The sequence below is a fragment of the Dama dama genome, chromosome 6 (genome assembly GCF_033118175.1).
Source record: "Dama dama isolate Ldn47 chromosome 6, ASM3311817v1, whole genome shotgun sequence".
NCBI classification, from domain to species: Eukaryota; Metazoa; Chordata; class Mammalia; order Artiodactyla; family Cervidae; genus Dama; species Dama dama.
Genome location: NC_083686.1, coordinates 19,419,917 through 19,440,894, shown reverse-complemented (window position 1 = coordinate 19,440,894; position 20,978 = coordinate 19,419,917). Strand labels below are relative to the sequence as shown.

Here is a 20,978-nt window from a genome sequence, read left to right as displayed (position 1 = left end):
TTTTCTTAGCTTCAAACATAAAAGCAGCAAATTGAGCCTACAGGTGACCTTTTCCCCCCGCTTTATCACGGTTGAACCCCAAACAAGTTCACTTCTTGCATTTGGTCTACATCCTCTTTATCCACGAGACCTCGAAAGACCCATGGTAGTTCCTTACAAAAAAAAAAGCAAATCACGAAGTAGAAAATAAAAACCAAACATAGCGTACTATGGAAGCAAAAATGAAACCACACCCTGGCTGCCCCCATCTCTCCATGCCTGGCAGACCTTGGTCCTGCAAATATTCACATTGGGAAATATTTTCCCAGTCACAGTAAAGTCCAAATCATGTGGTGGACTTCCCTCTCACAGCTTATAGCGGCGAATCTGGTTAGCCAACCACTGAGCGACGATGAAGGGAGTTTCTTTGGGAAAGTTCCATCCTTTGATCCCACATCGTCCGCAGGTTACGAGGGGTCACATCTCTATACAGTGTCCGTCCAAGTAAGTGATACTCGGTCCATTCAAGAGCCAGATTCACAATTTCCTCATGAGCTGGTTCCAAGCCCTTTGGATCTGAAGGCAACTTTGGGAGTTGGCACTGTTCCCACGTTACATTTGGCCTGCCCTACCCAAGGTAGGGTGATCATAGTGGCTGGAGTATGCGAAGAGGACAAGAAGAACAGGGGGTGTTGGGAGAGAGGGGAAAAAGACGTGATCATGCACAAGCTTCTTGCTCTGTCGTGCATTATATTTTCAGTGTAACAGCGTGTGTTTCGACATATAGGGCTTGTGCTTTTTCGTAAAATAACTCGCCCTGAAAAGCACATTTGGCAAATGTGGCCACGAATGTGTGTTTCTGCGTGTGTGTGTGTGTGTGTGTGTGTGTGTGTGTGTGGTTATATGTCAAGTCCTGTGGGTGTGTCCTGGCCCCTCCCTCGCTGCCACACCCACCTTCCCGGCAAGGAAAAGCTGAAGGGTTACACCTGGTCGGTTTGATACTCGGAAGCTTCAGACAGGCTTTCTGAGAAGCTTAGGAAGTTCTCCTGGTATTCGGAGCAAACAATCTCGTAGCGATAATGCCGGAACTCCACGGCAAAGGTGCCAAAGTAAGACAGGAAGCACATGACCAGGCCCCACTGGACCCTGGCGGCGTACATGTGGATGCCTTGTGCCATGAGGATGAAGTCTGGGGAGAGGTGGTCAAGGAAAGTGCCTCCATCGGCCATGTTAAGGCTGGGCTCTTCTCTGGGCAGAGACAGGTGACAGAAAAGAGCCAAAGAACTTGACGGGGCCAGCTGAACTCAGTCTACATAAATAATACAAGGTCACGTTATTCAGCCCTTCCTTTGTGCCAGACATGCTTCTAGGCGCTTTCATGGAACACCTAGCTTGATGCTCACAACATCCTATTATCATCAGTTTGTTTAAAATAGGGAGCACAGACCGATGAACCTATTTTCAGGGCCGCAGAGGAGACGCAGACATAGGGGACAGGCTTGTGGACACAGCGGGGGAAGCGGAAGGAGAGGGTGGGACGAATGGAGAGAATAGCATGGAAACATCTCCACCACCATATGTAAAAGAAACAGCCAGTGGGAATTTGCTATATGACTCGGGTAACAAACCGGGGCTCTGTGACAATCTCGAGGGGGTGGGAGGGAGGTTCAGGAGGGAGAGGATATATGTACACCTAGGGCTGATTCATGCTGATGTATGGCAGAAACCAACACAAATGTTGAAAGCAATTATCCTTCAGTTAAAAATAATTTTTAAAAATAGGGAGTACAGGGGCATGCGTGCATGCTTAGTAGTGTCCAGCTCTTTGTGACCCCATGGACTGAAGCCCTCCAGGCTCCTCTGTCCATGGAGTTTTCCAGGCAAGAATACTGCCATTTCCTACCCAAGTCTCCTGTGTCTCCTGCATTGCAGGCAGATTCTTTACCTGTTGCGCCATCAAGGAAGCCCTTAACATAGGGAAATGGAGGCCAAATGGGTAACACATGTATTAACTGGTGGAACTGGGGTTCAAACACAAGAACTCTTGAGTCCTTGCCCATGTATTCGACCACTATTCTTGATGGTGACCTAATAAACTGTGAGACTAGCTAAAGACTTATAATTCCAAAGTAATTATTTGGCCAGAAAAATAATGTTATATTTTTAAAAGAGACTGCAAATGACTATGGAACAAGGTGTACTTACCAAATAGCGAACTACATCCATATGAGCTGTGTTTGTCTTTGCAGTGCTGCCAACGATGTTTAAGTGGCATTCCTTCCTCTCTCTAATTTTTATTACTGTCTTTCAGACAATATTGTATAGGCTGGTTTCATTCCTGGTGTTGCATTAAACTTGTGCCCAAATAAAAATAGGCAACTAAGAAATCAAAGGAACAGATGATATGTCTATGCCTGAATATATAGTATATGCATATGTGGACACACACATACACACACACACACACTTCAGTATATATAAAGGTAGGAGCTTGGAAGAAGGAAGGTTCATAATATTTTTGATTGCAGGGGTCCCCAACCCCCCAGGTCATGGACTGCTGCTGGTCCATAGCCTGTTAGGAACCGGGATGCACAGGAGGAGGTGAGCGGCAGGTGAGGGAGCAAAGCTTCATCTATGTTTACAGCTGCTCCCCATTGCTCTCATTACACCTGAGCTCCACCTCCTATCAGATCGGTGGAGGCATTAGATTCTCATGAGAGCGTGAGCCCTATCATGAACTGCCTGTCCAAAGCATCTAGGTTTGGCACTCCTGATGAGAAACATCCTGAAACCATCAGCCTCTCCCCACCACCCCAGTCCATGGAAAAACTGTCTTCCATGAAACTGGTCCCTGCTGCCAAAAAGGTTGGGGACCAATGCTCTAGTGAAAGGCTAAGAGGTCAAGGACTAAATAAAGTTATTTAGAAAAGTCAGAAATGTTCCCTTAGAATTAGTTCTACCTTCAGAACTTAGACTTAAAATCTTGGGAAATTTTCAGAGAGCAAAAAAGTATGTGAGAACTACTTCAGCTAAATTTTGCTCTCCTGACTAGACTTGGATCCATTCATCAGGGAACCAAGAAATGGTTCCAAGTCTTCAGAAATAACATGGATCAGAATTGTTTAGTATAAGCTCAAAATTAAAAGTAATTCAAAACCCTCACATACTCTTCTGACTGAGCATTCAAAATATTGCCAAAACAATATTATTATTACTTAATAGGGGAGGGATACATCTTCAGATCTCACACTGGCAGAATTCTGACTTTACTCATAAAATAATTCTGACCTATTTACTCAGATTACTAGTAATAAGCAACTTTTTGGCTTGAATTTCAAGTCCTTTGATGTTCTGTATCTAATGTGACCATAGAACTTCAGCAAACCCCTAAAATGATTGAATGGCAGTTTGGGAAGGAAGAAGAAATAAACCCCTCTAAATACTCCAGTAACTAAAGAACGTCTTTGAACACTAAATGTTTTCATATTTTAAAGCCACTCTAAGTAAAAGAACTGAGCCTGAGTTTAAAACAAACTGACACATTCCATGTGTGATCTTGGGTAACTAACCTCTGTTACTATCCTTGTTAAGTGAGGATTAAAAGCGTAGACATATTTAAAGTTGCTTATAATAATGCCTAGCACATTATAAGTGCCCAATAAATACTGGCTATTCATGAAGTTATACAGTTTCTATAAACTGTATAACAGTTTCTATAACTGTAAAACATTCGTGTTCATTACACAGTTTGCCATCTAGGAACCTTATTCCCTTCTCCACGGTTTCCAGAGAACCTATTGGAGTGAACACTTAGGAATGATTGACTGATCTGACTGGTGGGCTAGGAACTGGCCTGCTTCCACTGGGTTCCACCCTAGACTAGTCCCTCTGCAGTCTCTTTGGGGTTCAACTGAGTGAAGTGCTGTTCTCTGTCTTTTCCTGATTTCTCTACTTGTTACTGGGTGGATAAATTGGGTTCTAACGTGTGAGATAGGAGGCCTGCATAATTCTCCCTTCCAAGTTTACTAGGAATAAAGGCTGATTTCTTCACACCCATTTGGCACCCATTTGTCTCCTTGTGACTGTCCTCCATTGGTTCAAACTCCAAGGGAGGAAGGGAAACAGCACATCAAAACCTCAAAATTATTTGTTTGGGACAACAGTGCAGGCTGTGGTAATCTAGTTCTTGAATTTCTTTTCCAGAAAAACGTACTTGTTTTTCTGAAAGTTAGAAATGTATTTTTGTCTCTTGAAATTCATTTTTACAGCTTAATAAATTAAGTGAAATAACAGAGCCAAGATAAAGTCACAAATGAAAAAAAAAATTGTCAAGATGGAAGAAAAAAAGCACAATTCTCTCTTGGGTTATGCATTCTATCTATTTCACAAAAGGAAACCTCACGCCACTTGTGATAAGGTGGATGCATGACACCATTCCTACAGATTGAAACAGTTTTGAGCAGGCAGTGCTTGTTTTATCTTTAGTTCTCCATCTCCTCTTTGGCATGAAAAGTAGGTCTGAGCGGTTTTGGTTTTTACTTTTACTTTTTGTTTTTGTCTAATATTCTGAGATGATCTGACAGTATATCCTAAGCAACTGAGAATGGCAATGTTCTCATCTTCTACAAGGACAAGTCATCTGTGTTTTCATCTCACTGGCAGAGAACCTTTTCACACCCAAAGGATACAGAGGACCACGCAGAGAGTGATGGACGCTGAGAGAATAACTCGTGGAATTCCAACCTTCCGTCCTTCATTCTTGATGTTGACTTTGAGTGTCAGCGCCGCCTGAATCCAGCAGGTCAACGTGCCAAATCCGAAAGTCAAGGAAGTTCCGACGTTGTGGATTTCTTCATCATTTGTGAGCTAAGGGATGAACAGACAATGACCTGCGGAGGCCCATTCAGAAAATACATACAGGCCAATGGAACACATGAAGGAGAAAGAAATAGGTAAAGAGATGTTCTAAGAGTGGGCTAACAGATTGTAGAAGGAGCAAAATCCTTCATCTCCACTAGCTCTTTGGGTCTGTTCTCCATTGGTTTGAACTCTGAGGGAAAGAAGGGAAATGACTAGTACCCTCAAACCTCAAAGCATTTGCTTAGATAAACCAATGAATGAACAGGCAGTGGTGATTTATTGTTTGAATTTACTTTCCAGAAAAGCTTTGGGGACAAGTGAAAGAAAAAGCAGGAAAGTTATACATAAAAAGAGAAATGTCAAGTTTCTACAGACATAAACCCCAAACTCTGTTCTCTAGATTAAGACATGAGACCAGAATCTGGCTGTGTATTTACTGATTGAGGATGGCCAATTCTAAGCAGGTCAAGATTTCATTGGCCTGGAGAACTGACAACACTGGTTGTTATCTACTCTGTTCTGTAATATGGCCAATCATTGTTAGGTTGAACCTGTGCCCCCTGCAGGGGAAGCATGCAGTTCTAACTACTGGACTGCCAGGAAATTCCCTTTTCTCCCCCATTATAATAAGAAAAATGCACTTATGAGCTTTCGCCATATCTGGAGACCCATTAAAAGGCAACAGTGTTTGAAGATTCCTGGTCAAGGCCTTCATACAGTTAATAGGTTAAAGGAGACCCATTTGGGTTGTCTCATTTGGAAGTGAGAGATGTAAACTGCTCAAATCATTGCCCACTGATTTAAAAAATACACAGTAGTACAGTAGGATTTTTTTCTTCTTTGAAAAGAACCACCACCCAACAGGTCAAAACACATATTTTTGAAACATTTTAAATAATGATTCCCCAAATCAAATTCTTCTAGAAAACTGGCTTTCCATGTTGTACATAATCTGTTTATTTATTTTTTAAATCTAGTTTTAAAAATAGATGGTATATTTAGTAACATGGGTCAAATTTTTAAAAATTATGAAAAGAGTTCAGGTTGAAAAGTCTGTCTCCTATCTCATATACTAGTTACCTGGTTTCTCAATAGGCAACTGCGTTATTTGTTTCTCTTGTAATCTCTGTAGATACTCCAGAAAATGTTCTGTGAAGAACATGTAGTGTCATCATTGATGGTTTTGAATATTTGTGGTTCAATCAGTGGGATTGAAGAAACCCATCAATGGCATTAAAGAAACCCATCAATGGGAGTCTTTAGGGAACTTAAGTGAAAGACAAAATGTCTACTCAGTAACTTCCATCCAAGACTCAGTTGAAAGAAATGATAGTTATTGAGCATTTTACAGCATGCCAGCACTTGTAGCACAGAAGCATATGTGGAAGAAAGACTCCCACCAAAATCTTAATTAAAAAAAATGCTCTGTGCCCTAACATTTTGGAGCTCAACAGATAAACTCTCAAATATTCTCCTGATACTTCACTGTCCAAGGCAATAGGTTCTAAGAATGCAGCTTTCTCATTATTGGGGTTGGTATGGAATGAGACCTTGGGTAATTAGAGGAATTGGTGGGATTGCAGGCCTATCTGTTAGATGACCTGTTAAGTAAAAAAATACTGTACCAGGGGATGTCTGGGGGAATGAGATACTGCTGCTGCTGCTAAGTCGCTTCAGTCGTGTCCTGTGCGACCCTGTAGACGGCAGCCCACCAGGCTCCCCCGTCCCTGGGATTCTCCAGGCAAGAACACTGGAGTGGGTTGCCATTTCCTTCTCCAGTGCATGAAAGTGAAAAGTGAAAGTGAAGTCGCCCAGTTGTGTCTGACTCTTAGCGACCCCATGGACTTGGCCCACCAGGCTCCTCCGTCCACGGGATTTTCCAGGCAAGAGTACTGGAGTTGGGTGCCATTGCCTTCTCCAGATGAGATACTAATTTAATGGATTATCTGCACTGAGGAGTCAGGGCAAGAGTCAGTCTTAGAAAACCCACTACCGTATTTTCAGTGAGAACATTATGAAACACTCACTGGAGTGCTGAGTGTCTGGAATGCCTTCACCATTTGGATTTCACTCAGTACACAAGGGAGAAATGTCAGGATCAGCATTTAATTGCAAGAAGGAAGTTTCTAGTAGCAGTATTTAGCAGAGGCTGGAGGATGCTGGGGAGGAAATGGAGGCAGGGAGAACAGACAACCACTGTAACAGTGTAGTGGTCTCCATGACTTAAAAATGAAGTCAAGAGTTGAGTGATGGTATTGACAAGGGAAATTATGCTTAAATGACCTTGGGTATGTGTTAGTCGCTCAGTGGTATATGCCTCTTTGCAATCCTGTGGACTGTAGCCAGCCAGGCGCCTCTGTCCATGGGATTTTCCAGGGAAGAATACTGGAGTGGGTTGCCATTTCCTCCTCCAGGAGTCCCTCCTCTAGGGATCAAACCTGAGTCTCCTGCATTGCAGGCAGATTCTTTACCACCTGAGCCACCAGGAAAGTCCCTAAATGACCTTGCACTTTTATATTTCTGGGAAGAAGAGTTAGGTTAGTACATCTTTATACAAGTCACAGGTATTCTAAAGAAATTCTGGATTTTCAAACTAACTCCCATGTGAGCCTGCTAATCTGAAACACAAGCTTTCATCCAATAAGGATGTTCAATGTTTAATTATAGAAAGGCAATGGTCCTATTAGTTTTCTAGAAAGGTAGATTAGGATACAATTTGTTATGAAAAAAGTATATGGCACTTTGAAAGCCCTTGTAGAAAATACACAGCTATTTTAGTAGCTGCGTTTCCCAGTAGCTGTGCTCTATGTCTGATGTGCAGCGAGGACTTTCCCGTGTATGGACAAGGGAAGCCTGGCATGCTGCAGTCCATGGGCTTGCAAAGAGTTGGACACGATTGAGCGACTGAACTGACTGAGGTGAGGCTCAATGATCAGACAGGCTGCCTGCTGGAGAACCTGTGCATGTTAGGAACCACTGTTAGAATGTTTTTAAAAGTCCATGGAGAATTTTATGGGCCACATAGTGACTATACCCTACTGGCTGTGATAATCATACAGGCGAAGCATGAGATGGAGATGAAAAAGGCCAAATGAAGTACCTGAAAATTACCAAGTAAGGTCATTCCAAAGGAAGCCAGACAGAGAGCCACCAAGCCACTAATATTCAGCCACGGATTTAAAACCTTTGGTTTCAGTTGTATGAAGCGCAGAACAGCTACCACAAGAGCTGGGAATAAAACAAAATGTTATAATTGAAAAACTGAAGTCACACAGTCAGATTAGGAAATAGCATTCTAAAGCCACAATGTGCAAAAGTAAACTTGTCATCGTACATTTTTAAATCTCTGAAACGACAATTTTTCAAAGAAAACTTGCAGGCAATGTTTCTGATTATTGAGATGTTTTATTTTAGCTAACCCGGGGAAAGCAGGAATTGAAGCAGCAGTGTTACATGTTACTTGGGTAATGCAAGATAATAGACGGGTAATAGTGTTGTTCCCAGAGTTTTCAAAAACAAGGTCAGCACAGGACAGGCTGGCTTAGGAGAGCATTGCAGAGGCCTGGCACACAACAAATCAGATGCAGAGAGTCGGCCCATGGCACGAGAATTCACTGATTCAGTCACCCTTTAATTGAGAGCAGTGTTAGGACAGATGGGGCAAGAAGACATGGGGAAGAAGACATGGTTATCAGTCTAGACAAACCTGCTCCTGCCTGTGCCAGAAATCATTCCTGGGTATGGGAAGGAAGATAAAGCAAGTATACAAATCCCTTCATTACTAGTTTACTCCCTCTCCCCTCTGATTCTACCTGTGGGTGTTCATTGTCAAAGGACAAAGATAGTTCATCCAAATTAGGGCACTGACAGTAATAAAATCACGGAATCTATATTTTAACCTAGCAGATCTGGGGGTTTGGTATGTATTAAAAATCATACTGTGATTATATTAAGAAAGCCCAGTTCTTTCAAATGATGTTAATTACTCATTTTAAAAGCCCACTCTTTTCAACCAAATTGTCATTGGAGAATCTGAAGAGAGAATGAAGGAAGTTACTTAGATTTCAAATGTGACTTCTAATAGTGACCTTGAGGCTAGTCCATACTCAAGCCATTAATCTAAGAATCCCTTTTTTATTAATTGCTTACTGCAGGGATATTTTCATATTTATACAAAAATCTGGGAGAGCCTAGTCTACAAATGATTTTTAAAAAGCACTTGCAATTAATATGTTATAGCTAATATAAGGAAAGGCAGTTACTACTTCCTAAGGCAATTTATTTTGACATTAAGGTTTAGCAGGGAAGATGATTAGGAATTCAGGAATTATCCTATTTATATAGCAATTCAGTAGGTAATTATTTACTAAAAGTCTACCTTGATTACTGGCCAATATTAGTAGCCATTAATAAAGAAACCATCCACAAATTTGCATTTCTCAAGTCTGCTGAATTTAACAGTTTCAAGCTACGAAGTTAGTTCATCAAACTGACTTTCAGTTCCAAGTACCTCTGGTGAAAGAGTGGTATACATCTTGGGTAATATTTGGATTTTGGAAGCAAAACATAAATAAACCATAATTTACGAAATCTTAAATTGTTTGGCTCTGATTTAGCTTTTAGTATGTTTATATTTAGCCCACAATTCATCATCAGATTAATAGATTATACTTGAGTTGATAATAGTTTTTCAACCTAATGGTTTGAGGGATCCAGTTAGGAGCTACAGTGCAATATTTTCAGAAGTCTATTAACAGTGACAACAATTATCCTTGTTGTTTAGTCACTAAGTCGTGTCCAACTCTTTTGTGACCTTATGGACTGTAGCCCACCAGGCTCCTCTGTCCACATTAGGAGATGAAAAAATTTCTATTACTTTGGGGATGGAAATAGGAGGAAGAAGTGGGGAGAGGAGACATTCACTACAAGCACCCCAACACAAAGTGATCTTCAGAAATGGAAGCCATTAGATTTAGACCAGAAATCTCCACAAAGGGCATCAGGGGAGACACTTTCTAGTTACCTGTGTGTGGGTGTTAGTCAGGGCATAATGACAAAATCAATCCTAAAGGAAATCAGTCCTGAATATTCATTGGAAGGACTGATGCTGAAGCTGAAGTTCCAATACTTAGGCCACCTGATGCGAAGAACTGACTCATTGGAAAAGACCCTGATGCTGGGAAAGATGGAAGGCAGGAGGGGAATGGGATGACAGAGGATGAGATGGTTGGATGGCATCACCAACTTGATGGATCTGAGTTTGAGCAAGCCCCTGGGAGTTAGTGATGGATAGGGAAGCCTGGCATGCTGCAGTCCATGGGGTTGCAAAGCATCGGACACGACTGAGCAACTGAACTGAACTGACTGACAAAATCCCGAGGCAAATATGACAAAATGTATTTGAAATACATTTCAAATGTGCTTTTACAAATGACTAGTGGAGAGTATGACTCTGGGAACTCTTAGTTGTCATTCAGTTTGGAGGGCTAGGATGGTGCCGGAACTCTGGCCGAAGCCCTGACTCACAGCTGAGGCAAACGCCAAAACGGCTCTTCACGCTGGCCAGCCAGGTAGTTGGTGCCACTGTGCCCCCAGGGACACAGTCACTGCCACTCCTTGTGTTGCTCATTTCTTGCCAATGAACTCTGGACGTGTACCATTCCCCTGGCTCCAGTTATTCTAGCCTTCTCATTTGTAATCTGGATGGTATATCATTTCATCAAGAACAGATAATGAAATTAAGCAGGAAGCAGAAACCTTCCCGAAGACAGGAATCAACCCAACACTCCTCTAACTTCCAGAATTGCAACCCAAACACCATACTTTGCCCTTTTCACCTATTAACTCCATTATAAATCAGCTGAGGGCTTCCCTGGTGGTCCAGTGGTTAAGAATATGCCTTGCATGCAAGGAATACCAGTTTGATTCCTGGTCTGGGAAGATCCCACACGTCGTGGGACAACTGAGCCTCTGTGTCATAACTACCGAGCCTATGTACTGCAACTCCTGAAGACCGTGCACCTAGAACCTGTGATCTGTAACAGAAGAAGCCACTGCAACAAGAAGCCCATGCACACGAAAAAGTAAGCCCTGCTCACTGCAACTAGAGAAAAAGCCAGAGCAACAAAGACCCAGCACAGCCAATAAATAAATACCTCTTGAAAAAAAGACCAGCTGAGACAAGGCATACTTTCCTTTTAAAATAAGATCTAGTTGAAATCTTATGGTTGTGGAAATAATAAAGTTTCTGGTCTGTTAACAATTTTATTAAGAGGTTTAAATGGAGGCAGATTCAGACTATCTGTTATGAAGTCCACTTACAACCAAGTAGTGATATAACTATAGCTTTTTTTTTCCCCTTTATTTATTTATTTTTTCAGTGGGTTTTGTCATACATTGATATGAATCAGCCATAGATTTACACGTATTCCCCATCCCGATCCCCCCTCCCACCTCCCTCTCCACCCGATTCCTCTGGGTCTTCCCAGTGCACCAGGCCTGAGCACCTGTCTCATGCATCCCACCTGGGCTGGTGATCTGTTTCACCATAGATAATATACATGTTGTTCTTTCGAAACATCCCACCCTCACCTTCTCCCACAGAGTTCAAAAGTCTGTTCTATACTTCTGTGTGTCTTTTTCTGTTTTGCATATAGGGTTGTCGTTACCATCTTTCTAAATTCCATATATATGTGTTAGTATGCTGTAATGTTCTTTATCTTTCTGGCTTACTTCACTCTGTATAATGGGCTCCAGTTTCATCCATCTCATTAGAACTGGTTCAAATGAATTCTTTTTAACGGCTGAGTAATATTCCATGGTGTATATGTACCACAGCTTCCTTATCCATTCGTCTGCTGATGGGCATCTAGGTTGCTTCCATGTCCTGGCTATTATAAACAGTGCTGTGATGACCATTGGGGTGCACGTGTCTCTTTCAGATCTGGTTTCCTCAGTGTGTATGCCCAGAAGTGGGATTGCTGGGTCATACACTTTCTAACACCATACACAAAAATAAACTCAAAATGGATTAAAGATCTAAGTGTAAGACCAGAAACTATAAAACTCCTAGAGGAGAACATAGGTAATTATAGCTTCTTGAACGGGTCTTCTGGGCAGTAGGGCCATTTCAAAGCCATCTTTATATATGCAAACCAATTTTTACCACATTAACATTCTGCTCAACAGATTTTTTTAAAGTTTCCTTACATTTTTATGATTTTACTTACAGTTTTAGAAAAGATTTAAAAAACCCACCCATCTGTGGTTTTTGATACTTACAACAGTTCTTTGCTATACAGATGCTCTTTTTAATTTATCTCTCTGTTAAAAAATACAAATATTAGAGAGTAATTGCTTATTTTCTTTGTTAACTTTTTTAGTTTGAAGCCGATAGGGTTCTTCAAATTCAAACTCAAAATAGCAGCTCTTCACTGCAGTTGTAGACTGGTGCCTGGCCAAATTCTTCTTCATTTTGTTTAGTTTTACTGTTTATGCATCAATAATACCTATTTATGACAGCAGTAGAACATAACAATCAATATGTTTTCGCTGAAGGAGGGAGAGAGGCTGCTGTTAGGTGATCAAAATCATTCAGCTATTAACTTTTTCCTCACAACCTCTCCAGGGCAGAAATATTTCTATTAAGAAATGTGTCTTACAGCAAAAGAGACGCAGATGTAAAGAACTCTGTGGGAGAAGGCGAGGGTGGGATGATTTGAAAGAACAGCATTGAAACATGTATATTATCATATGTGAAATAGATCGCCAGTCCAGGTTCGATGCATGAGACAGGGCACTCAGGGCTGGTGCACTGGGATGACCCTAAGGGATGGGATGGGGAGAGAGGTGGGAGGGGGGTTCAGGATGGGAAACACATGTACACCCATGGCTGATTCATGTCACTGTATGGCAAAAACCACTACAATACTGTAAAGTAATTAGCCTCCAATTAAAATAAATAAATAAATTTTAAAAAAGAAAATGTGTTTTAGATCATAAAAGTGCAGATTTAGGACAAAGAATATAAATAAATCTGTAAAGAAAATCACTGAGCATTTGATCTTTTAGTCCATCAAAAAACACAAGATTTTTGCTAACTGATTTTAATAAATACCACACCAACTCATTTGTAGGTTGTAAATTATAATCTGTATGGCTGCCAACAAGCAGGGACTCATATGAGGTCTTCGTTGTTTCTTAGGGCTTCTCCCACGGCTCAGTAGTAAAGAATCTGCCTACAATGCAGGAGACACGGGAGTCACAGGTTGGATCCCTGGGTTAGGAAGACCTGCTAGAGGAGGAAACGGCAACCCACTCCAGTATTCTTGCCTAGAAAATCCCATGGACAGAATAGTCTGGCAGGCTACAGTCCATAGAGTCAAACAGAACTGAGTGAACACACAGCATGCAGGTTGTTTCTTAGAGTCAGTTATGTCGTCCAAAATGATAGTCTGAGATCTAAAAGGGACAGGCCTGGGGAGACAAAAGCAACCACAGTTTAAGGCAAGAATTATTAGGAAAATGATTCTTTTTCACTCCCAGATAAGTAAATAATAGATGGTTCACTCTCACTGAACACTAATCTTACTCAGCTTTGTGTCTACCAGATGGCACTAAAAGTGATGAAATATAATAAACACTGGATGCTGCAATACCTTAGAGCAAAAGCGAGTAAAAACTTAATTGCTTCTTGATGGAGCAGGGGAGGACTGGAGAATCAGATGCTGACGGATGTCATCTGCAAGAGGGGAACTTGTCTTCATGACTGTGTTTTTAGAACTGCTTTTATAACGAGTTAATCATCAGCTTTGTAAAGGGATAAATTTGTGAGCTGGGAGAACTGGCATATTTTAGATATTGCACTAAGGACTATTGGGACATATCAATTTGTCTTAAGAATACAAAGGGTAATATGTGGCTTCTAACATGTTCACTGGTTTCTTTAAAGCCCCATGGAGGACAGACATCCTGTGACTTTTCCTCATAAGGGAAGTCTCCTGTGTATTATGATTAAAAGAGGTAATGTTTGCAAAGCACTTAGCATTGTGCCTGGAATATTAAGAGGCTGTCATTAATTACTGTTATTGCTGCGCTCCATGGGGATGATGGTATGAATTGGTACCAACCTGCCTACATGGTGTGATTGCTGACGGACTGGGAAAGGTCTCTGACCCTGCTAGTCCAGAGTCACTCTTGGGACTTTGTGTTCTATTAGACGCAAATATCTCCTTAGCGGTCATTTATGCCTTAGTATGAGTACATTTATTACATCTTTTCAGAAGAATGGTATGAAGAATAGGAAAAAAGAGTGAGTACTGAGTTCCTACGCAGGAGACACGGGTTTGATCCTTGGGTCGAGAAGATCCCTTGGAGAAGGGAATGGCAACCTACTCCAGTATTCTTGCCTGGAAAAATCCATGAACAGAGGAGCCTGGCTGGTTACAGTCCATGGGGTCTCAAAGAACTGGACACAACTGAATGACTAACATGGAGACTGAAGGCAGTGAGGACAAAATCAGACTGACTAGCATTTCCCCTGGGGTCTCAAGGGAACATTCTCCATGTTTCTCTGCCTTCTGAACCAACTAAGATTCTGCCTGTGGTGCAGGTTGGACCAACCATCTCCCTTGATTTTCCAGGGAATTTTATAGGTCTTCCCTTTTCCTACAGCAAAAATTTAAAGGAACATGTAAGAGATAGTAGAAATTTTTTTGGGGGGGAGGAGAGTTATAAATAGATGAAATAACAGGCCACCTCTTTGGGGGACAGGTGCTACAAAGGTCAAATACTCCCTCAGTAATAACATCATCATCAGATCTCACTTGGAGTGAAAGTCTCAGTATCCAAAAGGACCATGTCCAGAAAACTGCTGTTGAAGGATTTAGCTGTCACTGACTGGACCCAACAAAATGCCAATGGTGATAATTGGTTGACCTCTTTTTCTTTTTTCTTGGACACACTGCACGGCATATGGGATCTTAATTCCCGGACCCAGGATCAAACCCGTGCCCCCTGCATGGAAAGCATGGAGTCGTAACCACTGGACCACCAGGGAAGTCCTAACCTATTGAAAGACTCAGAGAGTCCTTGGCCTGGAGGAGATGAGCTCGCAATTTGAACTGTGGTGCTCGAGAAGACTCTTGAGAGTCCCTTGGACTGCAAGGAGATCAAACCAGTCAATCCTAAAGGAAATCAACCCTGAAGATTCATTGGAAGGACTGATGCTGAAGCTGAAGCTCCAATACTTTGGCCACCTGATGCGAAGAGCCAGCTCACTGGATAAGATCCTGATGCTGGAAAAGATAGAGGGCAGGAGAAGGGAGTGACAGAGGATGAGATGGTTGGATGGCATCACTGACTTGATGGACATGAGCTTGAACAAATTTCTGGGAGATGGTGAAGGACAGGGAAGCCTGGTGTGCTGCAGTCCATGGGGTCACAAAGAGTCAGACACAACTGAGCGACAGAACAACGAGGCTAATTTGGAGGAAGACAAAGAGTATGGCTGGTTCCCACAACCCCCGGAGAGAAGCACTCAGAGAACAAAGAGGACAGGATATTAAACGAGAGCTTTAGTCCCTGAAGGAAAAGGGAGTTAAGGCCGGACATGAGTACAAAAGGTTTCTTTCTGTTTTTTATAAACCTGTGTTCCCATTTGCCAGCTTGATATGTGTAAAGGCACAGCGGAGGGCATGACCCTAATGATAATATCAACCTTTAGACTGAAAGATGATGTATATACACATCAATATTTATCTCAGACCCTATGCATTTTTCATGCTTGCCAGTGAAAGAATATATAAAGCATTCTTTTTAAAGAAAACATATTGCACAATATTATATTCTCATGCAGGATTTTATGGCACATGAAATACATTATTTCATGCAGCAAAAGAAATAAAGTCAAGAATTGGCTGTAATGATTGAAGATGATAAAGAGAAAAGAAAATGGAAGGTAAGCAGGTGAATGTAAAGGGATTTATGAAAAAAAAAAGACCCTCAAAACAAAAAATGCCCACTTTAGCATATTGACATGATATGACACCAAATTATCAACTAAGCTCACCATACTTTTGAAATGAGTTTCTGGAGAATTTAAAATAAAAAAGAAATACCCCAAAGCATGTAAGGCATTCTTCATGTTCTTCTTACCTAGGAATGCTGCCATGTTCATAACTTGACTAAACACACAGCTTGCAGGAGGTTCATCACCTGCAATACTTGAAAAATATGAAATGTTTTATTATTTCTATAGTAAAATCTATGACTGTTTGTAATGGACTGAATGTCTATGTCTCCTCAAAATTCATATGTTGAAATCCTAACATCCCATGTGATGGTATTAGGAGGTGGGGCCTTTGGGAGGTGATTAAGTGATGAAAGTAGAGCCACAGTGAATGGGATTAGTGCCCTTATAAAAAGGCCCCAGAGAGCTCTCTAGTCCTCTTTCTGCCATGTGTGGACACAGTGAGAAGATAGCAGTCTAAAACCCAGAAGAGGGTTCTCATCAGAACCTGACCATGCTGGCACCCTGATCTTGGACTTTCAGTCTGCAGAGATGTGAGAAATAAATTTCTGATGTTTGTAAGCCACCCAGTCTAGGATACTTTGTCCTAAGAGTCAGAACTAATACACCCTGCTAACGTTGCCTAAGATACAGCAGATCAGAAGAGAATTATCAAGTTACCTTATATATGGTGCATGCTTCACGCCAGGTTTCCTGGATGACAGAAAAAACCCAGAAGCTCAGGTTAATGCATGGTCATTTTTGCATAGTTTAACTTTACCAGTGGCAAAGTTCTGCTAAATCTACTGATGAACAAAGCGTTACCCAGAGATAAACTTTACCTTTCAGCTGAATTTAATGGGAAAATTTTGTCATCTTCCACAGCTATAAAGTATCTATGAAGAAAAAACAATAAAATTTATAAAACAAAGAAATTTTAAAAAAAGAATTATCTTTTTCCCAATTTACTGGACTAACCACATTAAATCATATTTGCTTGTTTAACAGTATAAGGACGTCCTTATACTCAATGATAAACAAGCAAATGTTTGAATATACATATGTATGTGTGCTCAGTTGAGTCTGACTCTTTGTGACTCCATGGACTGGAGTCTGCCAGGCTCCTCTGTCCATGAAATTTTCCAGGCACGAATACTGGAGAGGGTTGCCATTTCCTTCTCTAGGGAATCGCCTCGACTCAGGGATTGAACCCTCATTTCTTGAGTCTTCTGCATTGGCAGGCAGATTTTTTTACCACTGCATCACCTGGGAAGCCCGAATCTGTAGCATGTTAGTGTCAAATTAGCAAATCTTGCAAATAATGAGTCCATGTCACCAGTATTCAATATTTGCTTTGCATAATTTATTACTCATACTTATTATTTACTTTGGGGGATAGAATAAAGAAAGGGAGATGGGGACTTCAGCAAGGTTGAGTTAGTAAATGTTATTTTAAAGTATTTACAAATACATTCACAAGAATATGACATGTACAGTTGTCCATCTGTATTTGCAGGGGACTGGTTCCAGGATAAGCAGTGGATACCAGAATCTGTGGATTCTCACATCCAATAGTCAGCTCCACATCCTCAAACTCAACCAACTGTGGACCACATAGTACTGTAGTATTTATTGGAAAAAAAAAATCCACGTATAAGTGGACCCTCACAGTTGGTCAAGGGTCAACTGTACTCTCCTCACGTCCTCCTGTATACTTTCATTTCTAAGTTATTGATGATACCTAATACAATAGTTGTAAAGATAAAGTAAAATGCTATATAAGTAGTTGCCAGTGAGCAGCAAATTCAAGTTTTGCTTTTTGGAACTTTCTGGAATTTTTTTTCCCTGAATATTTTTGATTAGGAGTTGGTTGACTCTGAGGGTATGGAGCCTGCAGACAGAAAAAAGGGGGACTGTGCTATCAAGACTTTGCTTTTTTATCTACATTACACCTGAATCCTTAAATAAGAGAATACTCACACTATCCACAATCCAGCAGATGTAAACAAGGTAAAAACAAGAGGTAAAAACATCCATACACTGCATTTCTTCCCATCCATGCCTGATGCCTGTACCCCTGAAATAAAATGAACAGGTGTTAGTACCTAAGGCAAAACTTGGTCTCACCCTTTCAAGATGGAAAGGAAGCTTACTTGAATGAAAAAAAAAAGCATATTTTATGAAACAAAGACTCAAATGAGTATCATTACTGTCAACTACACAGGTAGGAAATCCCTTGAACAAGTAACATGTTAGACTGTTTTCTATGATTACCTTAAATATTCCAGAATTTTATTGAGAATTGATGGAAAATTTCTTCTAAAGACCTGCATCCTTATGCAAGCATCAGTGTATTTAAGAAAGGACCAAAGAGTTTAGGTTAGTTTCAGGAGAAAATCTAGATAACCAAAGGCATACAACCTACTTTTCAGTTCAGTTCAGTCACTCAGTCGTGTCTGATTTTTTGTGACCCCATGAACCACAGCACACCAGGCCTCCCTGTCCATCACCAACTCCTGGAGTCCACCCAAACCCATGTCCATTTAGTTGGTGATGCCATCCAACCATCTCATCTTCTGTCATCCCCTTCTCCTCCTGCCCTCAATCTTTCCCAGCATCAGGGTCTTTCCCAGTGAGTCGGCTCTTTGCATGAGGTGGCCAGAGTATTGGAGTTTCAGCTTCAACATTAGTTCTTCCAATGAACACCCAGGACTGATCTCCTTTAGGGTGGACTGGTTAGATCTCCTTGCAGTCCAAGGGACTCTCAAGAGTCTTCTCCAACACCACAGTTCAAAAGCATCAATTCTTCGGCACTCAGCTTTCTTTATAGTCCAACTCTCACATCCATACATGACCACTGGAAAAACCATAGCCTTGACTAGACGGACCTTTGTTAGCAAAGTAATGTCTCTGCTTTTTAATGTGCTGTCTAGGTTGGTCATAACTTTCCTTTCAAGGAGTAAGCATCTTTTAATTTCATGGCTGGAATCAACATCTGCAGTGATTTTGGAGCTCAGAAAAATAAAGTCAGCCACTATTTCTACTGTTTCCCCATCTATTTCCCATGAAGTGATGGGACTGGATGCCATGATCTTAGTTTTCTGAATGTTGAGCTTTAAGCCAACTTTTTCACTCTCCTCTTTCACTTTCATCTTTTTCACAACCTACTTTTAGTGCTATTAATATTATTTAACATAGTTTTCTTTTTAAAAGTGTTTATGTATTTATTTGGCTGTGCTGGGTCTTGGTTGTGGCATGTATGATCTTTGATCTTCCTTGCAGCATGTGGGATCTTTAGTTGAGTTATGCAAACACTTAGCTGCAGAAGGTGGGATCGAGTTCCCTGAGCAGGAATTGAACCCTGGCCCTCTGCATGGAGAACGTGGGGTCTTAACCACTGGATGACCAGGGAAGTCCCTAACATAATTTTCTAGTAATATGACATTTTGAAACTATCTACATTCATCATATTTTTATTTATTTATTGGCTGCATGGCATGTGGGATCTTAGTTCCCTGACCAGGGATCAAACCCATGCCCCCTGCATCAGAAGTGCAGAGTCTCAACCACAGAACCACCAGTAAGTCCTAGTACTATTATTAACATTTATGGATTTATAGATCTATGGACCTGGCATGTACATATGTCTATAGCTTGGCAGACAAGAGTGTGAGAAACAAATGGTTACTAAACAAATTAGCAGCACAGAAAGTGCTTTGCAAATCTGGACTTTCCTCATGACATGTTATTGAGCAACCATCTCAGAAGACTCTGAAGATGAATGCTCTAGAAAACAATGTGTTGTGGATAACTTTAAATTTGCTTCAACCAACACAATGAAAAAGAATACAGATGTCAGGCATTTTGGATATTGTATTTTAAAGGAAAAATATGTGAACAAAAAATTCTCCACAAAAATGACATGAAAACCAGAAGCTTCAGATATATCTGTGAAAAGTTATTGGTACAGAACAGAAAGAAGTAACTAATTATCAGTTTCCTCCTTTGCCCAAAGCTATCAGACGAAATTGATTTGAGACACTGGATGCCAACAATCCTTAAGGCAAAAAAGAAAGCTTGTTCCAAGAAACGAAAATGTCCTAAGTGACCTCCACAGGTGACCTGACAAACAGGATAATGTGATTAAATTCATCTCTAACAGTGGCTATTATTTTTGTTTGGCAAGGAAGGAGATGTTCACAGGGAGCTAAAAGCTCTGAATGCAGGTCTCTTGTTTGATTTGAACTAGTAGAGGGTAATGGAAATTTCAACAACCATCATCTTGCCTGCTTTAGCAACACTGTATAGAAAACATGATGACAACTAAAAGTCTCATGGCCCAGTAGTACGAGTGGATGGCTCAGACAGTAAGGAATCTGCCTGCAATGCGGGAGACCCAGGTTCGATCCCTGGGTTGGGAAAATCCCCTGGAGAAGGGAATGCTACCCACTCTAGTATTCTTGCCTGGGAATTCCCAAGGACAGAGGAGCCTGGCTGGCTACAGTCCACGGGGTTGCAAAGGGTCGGACACGACTAAGCGACTAACATTTTCACAAAGAAATATCACTGCTCATTATTAATATTTCAGGTTTTATAATTAACCACAAAAAGTTACCTACTGGGTTTGAACCAGCGCTGCCACATTTCTGATACTTCCATGATACCTACTTTCTTTTTTTTTTTTTAATTTTTATTTATTTATTTATTTTTTTATATATTTTACCTACTTTCATGTGCTGAGATTCCCTGGCTCGTCCGAGTGTTGAAAACAGAGAGAGAACACAGACTTCCCTTCCAGGCTGCTAACCTGCAAGGATTCAGGAAGATCTTAGTTGTCAGAACTGACCTACCTGATTAGGTACGTCTTTCACGCTAAGGCACAGACAACTGGACCTAATAATGTGTCACTGAACAATCATGCTGTTGTCTAAACATCTATCTGAGTAGGGGTGTTAAATAAATTACAGAATCTAGAAGCTGAAACACATTAGAGCCACTTTCAATCAATTTAAGTCAATCGAATCCAATCCAAACCAGTTCATAACTATTGACAACCTACTTGTGACAGGTACTATAGCGGGTGGTGGAAATACTCTAATGATACAACTATTTATTGGTAATAGTCTGTGTA

At 41.0% G+C, this 20,978-nt stretch overlaps 1 protein-coding gene across 2 annotated transcripts in view; it reads right to left on the bottom strand.

Moving 5' to 3' along the window:
- Positions 1-833: 833 nt before the first annotated feature.
- The window catches only part of TMEM150C (transmembrane protein 150C), a 107,578-nt gene continuing 87,433 nt past the window's right edge, over positions 834-20,978 (bottom strand). For both annotated transcript variants that reach the window (XM_061145697.1, XM_061145696.1), the window contains exons 2-8: positions 17,828-17,924; positions 16,690-16,743; positions 16,529-16,561; positions 15,994-16,061; positions 7,940-8,067; positions 4,668-4,845; positions 834-1,168 (exon numbers count right to left, since the gene is read on the bottom strand). In XM_061145697.1, coding sequence (XP_061001680.1) covers positions 960-1,168; positions 4,668-4,845; positions 7,940-8,067; positions 15,994-16,061; positions 16,529-16,561; positions 16,690-16,743; positions 17,828-17,907 — 750 coding nt within the window. In that variant the 5' untranslated portion in view covers positions 17,908-17,924 and the 3' untranslated portion in view covers positions 834-959. The remainder of the gene's footprint in view (positions 1,169-4,667; positions 4,846-7,939; positions 8,068-15,993; positions 16,062-16,528; positions 16,562-16,689; positions 16,744-17,827; positions 17,925-20,978) is intronic.